The sequence below is a fragment of the Lolium rigidum genome, chromosome 3 (genome assembly GCF_022539505.1).
Source record: "Lolium rigidum isolate FL_2022 chromosome 3, APGP_CSIRO_Lrig_0.1, whole genome shotgun sequence".
Lineage (NCBI taxonomy): Eukaryota > Viridiplantae > Streptophyta > Magnoliopsida > Poales > Poaceae > Lolium > Lolium rigidum.
In genome coordinates, this window is record NC_061510.1 from 49,489,210 (window position 1) to 49,493,904 (window position 4,695).

A 4,695-nucleotide genomic window follows, 5' to 3' on the forward strand; every position below is an offset into this window, starting at 1 on the left:
CTAGCAAAACAAGAAAGATTGGAATACCTGGTTCCTGCACCTCTAGAATCTTTTGCCAGAGTTGGTCGAGACCGTCTCCTCGCCACAAGCACATTCGAGCATGGGGTGGGGTGGGGGGGGGGGGGAGGCTCCAGATCGAGAGGGCTCGAAATCGCCGAGCACGCTCCGCAAGCAACGCTATGACATCTTTAGGGACGGGAGGTGCTGGGGTGGCGGGGAGGCGCGGCGAGGAGGGGCGGCGGTGGATGGCGGTGGGGAGGGGCGGCGGTGGGAAGGACGTGCTCGTTGCCCACGACGGGGAGACGGCGATATGGGGTTGGGGATTTTATCGATGGGTCGCCTGAAGATGGGCAGAAGTTAGGCGAAAGCCAGGCAAAGCGGTAGGCGACGGTGGTTTTCCAACTAAACGTACGGGTCGACAGAGGTGGGCGCGTCGGCGAGCTAGTGATCAGCAGCGTGAATCTGGATGTCGGTTTGATGGCTGGGATAAGCCCGGGACGCCCACGTGTATGTAGACATGCATTTTCGTCGCTAGGTGATCCGAGTACCAATTTATATTTTTCTTTACTTTTTGGGTTATTTATATTACTGTTGATGATTATTAATAAATCGGTGGATTTTTTGCAAAAAAGAAATGCCATGCTTCCCCTTTCGGGCAGCACCAGCAGCACGGCTGATTCTGAGGCCACTTGCTGCTGCTCCTCCTGATGCGTGATAGAGGAGCCAGGGGTACGTACGAGTGAATGCCACTCATCGAGTTATTGCTCTTGCTTTTACAGCTACATGACTGGATCGATAGTGGTGCTACCGTGCAAATGAGATGTGTAGGTTAAACGCATGTTTGAAATGCCCCAAAATAAATAAATATGTAGTATAAGCTTAGAGAGCATTCCAACCGCATTCCTCATATGATTTGATGTTAGGGAAACATGCACTTAACACTTCATTATTCTGTACAATTTGGCTGGGCCGCCTATATATACGCGCGGCCAGGGCCTCCCGACTCCGCGCACTAGCCTCATATTCTTCCAGACAGCATTAATTAGCCATGGCCACTCGACATCTTCTTCTCATCCTCCTCCTGACTTCCATCCTCCACGCTGCCTCGTCCATCCCGGGCAACTCCACCGTAGATGCTCCGACCGCGACGGCCTACGACGTCCTGGAGCAAAACAACCTGCCGCGCGGTCTCCTTCCACTCGGTGTCAAGTCCTACGCCTACCACGACGGCGTCTTGGACGTGACCCTCTCTGTGCCCGAAGTGTGCGACTTCTTCGTCACCATCGACGGCAGGATAGTCTACGGATAGTTGCACCACCTAGCTCTTAGGCGTTATATGATTCATCGTTCCGATATGTATTTCGCCTATTTTTGTTTTTCTACAACTTTGGTCACTTGAGACAACAAACGGCTGTGTGCATCCTGGTTATGCAGAGGCTGGATGTAATTGCTTTTTGAAGTAATAAAGCATCCTTTATCGAAAAAAAATCGACGGCAGGAAGTACCTGATCAGGTACGGCAACAGGGACGGCGGGGTCATCGCACCAGGATCCATAACAAAAGTTCATAGTGTGAGGATGCAAGATGCGTGGGGGTTGTGGCGTGGATTCGCCGAGGTTACCCGCGTCGGCGACCAGCTAGAGTTCCTCGTGGCGGAACAAGAAACACGGTCGTTCCCGGTGAGCGCCTTCGCACACAGCCCCAGGTGCAACAAAGGGTCTGTTTGATCAGCGGCGAGAAGTGTACGGCCCTTCTTATCCAGGATGAATGTGTGTTGGGCGTTTCCCTTTGGCGTGTTCTTTTCTTTTGAACTTGTTCGAATCCGTTCCCTTTTTTTTGTGTGTGGTTTCACTCTCTTGAGTTCGTTGTTTTCTACTTCTGTGAGTTCGTCGCTTATGTAATGTAAGGTGAATAAATTGATTAATTATTGGCAAGTGATGCCCCAAATAAATGTAGAATGGGATTTTCGAGTGATGCTAGTGATGCCTTGAAGTTTGTCGAATTAGTACTACTAGTAGATGATAAAAACCTTGATCTAATTTTGCGAATGGTACCTGTTGGAAGTTTGGTCTCGGCGTATATATAGTGGAATCCTCCATACGCGCTATGATCGGAGGCACCGCCAGCAGCCGGTAGGGAAATGCCGACGGTCTCCTACACGACCACGCCGCTAGCTGCTACATGATTCTCTCCGACCCTTCTGTATAAACAATTCCGTAGGTAAAAGTGTTAATAAAATGACTACTTAACGCTTACTCCGTATGGAGTTTCCTCCAATTAGAACCTAAATTTGACCATAAAATTAACAATACATAATTTATTTGTCACAAAATTATACCGTTTGAAACCTCTTCAGACAGTGCTTAGTTCCAAAAACCTAATATTGGGAAGTGACGAAGTCCCGAAACATTCCCGATTAGAAGACCGGTCTAGTTAGTCAGCAACCACATCTTGCCATGGACCGGCTCTAGCAAATTATTGAACTTGCCATGAGGAATGGACTTCTCGATAAGCTTTGTACGAGGGGAACTAATTTGAGGACTCCTCTTCATGCGGATGATGTTGCCGTATTTTTGGGCCCTATCAAAGAAGATATCCAAAAAAATCATCGATTCTTGGCAACTCTGGCGAGGATGCCGGTCTTTGCACGAATTTTCAAAAGAGGTTCATTGTCCCAATTCGTTGTGGTAACATAAACCTTGACGACATCCTTGATGGCCTCCCAGCAATATGCCCCACATTCCCTATGTGGTATCTTGGCCTCCCGCTTTCGGTTTGGCGACTTCGGTGGGTGAACTTCCACCATCTTAAAGACAAGCTTGTGGAGGAAGCGCCAACTTGAAATGAAAAATGGGTCATTATAGCGAGCCGCACCTCTCCCGTGAAGTCAGTGGTCACCTCCCAGACTATTTACCACTGACGCGTCTACACATCCACCCGAGCACCATCAAGTTCATTAACAAGCTAGAGAAATCTTTTCTTTGGTCAGCTTCACAAAAGACCTTGGGAGGTCAATGCAAAGTCAATTGGAAGACGGTTTGCTGTCTAAGAATCTACGAGTCCTTGGTTTGCTGAACATTGACAAGTTTGCAAGGGCACTTCGTTTAATTTGCGGTGGCCTTGGGTACAATGGAAAGAAACATCAAAAGTGTGGGTGAGAATTGTGAATCCTTCCACTACAAAAGATACGGACTTATTCTATGTTTCTACTACTATCTTGGTGGGAAATGGCAAAAAGATTCTGTTTTGGTAAGCCCCTTGACTTAATTGAAGCAGACCAATAGACATTGCCCCTCTAATTTTCAAGGCATCCAAGAGAAGGAAGTGCAACGTGATACAAGCTTTGTCCAATGATGCTTGATGTTGTTCCAGTGAAAAAAAAAGTGAAACAACGACGACGGTTGTAAAGTAAAGGTTGTGTCCGTCCAAAGTACCTCGTTGTTGGGGCGGACACTAGCAAGAGTGACACAAAGGGTTAGTCCCGTTGAGAGAACCTCAGGTGTTCAAGGAGGACAGCTCGGTGATGCGACTCTACATGTTACATTTTTGTCGTGATTTCTCTCGGGGTCTAGAATTTCGTAGGGATTCTGTTTGAGGAATCAACCTCGAACTTAAAGTTCAAGAGGATCAACTCAAGAAGTAGGTCTCGACATTCGAGGGAGAGCTCTTGTTTCATATGATAGATAGCTTACAAGTGACCCCTGGGGGTGCCTTTTATAGGATCAAGGCCTTGAACAGGGTATATTCCGTGGCGTCGACATACTAATTAGTGCAATTTTTGGTAGCTACTTCATCCAACATGAACAAGGTGGTGTGGAAGATTTTCAAACGAGTTGATGCAGATCAGCAGACGAGAACGGAGGATGTAATGAGACACTAGTATAAAAACCCTTTATAGGGATCACACTGTTGGTGAGACACCTACTTTTCATCACGCCACTAGTAATAGCAGTAGTGTACCAAAACCTGATACACCACTCATAATACATTATTGATAGCTTGCTAGAAAAAATGCTTATAGCTAGTCGTCGTGATCTCTTGTTTATTCCATACGATGTGAAGTACCACGTCACGACTCATGAATATCATGCCTTCGGAGGAAGATCAAGTTGGTATATACAATGATTTAGGTCGTCTTCACGATCTTGAAGGATAATTAATGTTCTCCTTTCACCGGCTATATACTCCACCATCTAGCTAAAGCATTTTCTATAAAGTGAATATATTAATATCGTGAAGGTACTAATTACATCTAGTCTCTGTAACAACGAAATATCCTGAATTCATTACGGATGCACGCAACCCTATTACAAAAAATAAAATAGGAATAAAAGGCAAACAAAGATCCTGCTACGGTGAACAAGATCTTGTAAATACAACACAAACCACCACCAAGACAGCACCCATAGTTCGCGCTCACAAAACAATCCCTTCAACAAGGTCATTATCAGGCAACCAATTAGGGAATGCAAGGCCTTGGATTTTCACCCTAGAGCAAGTCCACCCTCTCAAAACAATACCTTCAACAAGGTCATTACTATACACAACCAATTAAGACCGGACCTTAAATTTTCAACCTGAAAGATATGACCCCTTGTACTCCTCATGTGTTGCTGACCAAGCAATGTCAATGTCAATGTCGATGTTGATGTTGAAAGTCAAGAACCACCAAGCAATGTACTTATCGCATCGAAG

General features: G+C 46.2%; 1 protein-coding gene across 1 annotated transcript; it reads left to right on the forward strand.

The window, feature by feature from the left end:
• Positions 1–1,025: 1,025 nt before the first annotated feature.
• On the forward strand, positions 1,026–1,935 carry LOC124695991. The gene is made up of 2 exons (XM_047228787.1): positions 1,026–1,282; positions 1,488–1,935. Exons 1-2 carry the CDS (start codon positions 1,049–1,051, stop codon positions 1,725–1,727), a joined length of 474 nt encoding a protein of 157 aa, XP_047084743.1. The 5' UTR covers positions 1,026–1,048; the 3' UTR covers positions 1,728–1,935.
• The last annotated feature ends 2,760 nt before the right edge of the window (positions 1,936–4,695 follow it).

Coding starts and splice junctions, on each gene's coding strand:
- LOC124695991 (XM_047228787.1), top strand. CDS start 1,049: ATGGCCACTCGACATCTTCTTCTCATCCTCCTCCTGACTTCCATCCTC. Junction 1,283..1,487: donor TGTGCGACTTCTTCGTCACC/ATCGACGGCAGG, acceptor TATCGAAAAAAA/ATCGACGGCAGGAAGTACCT.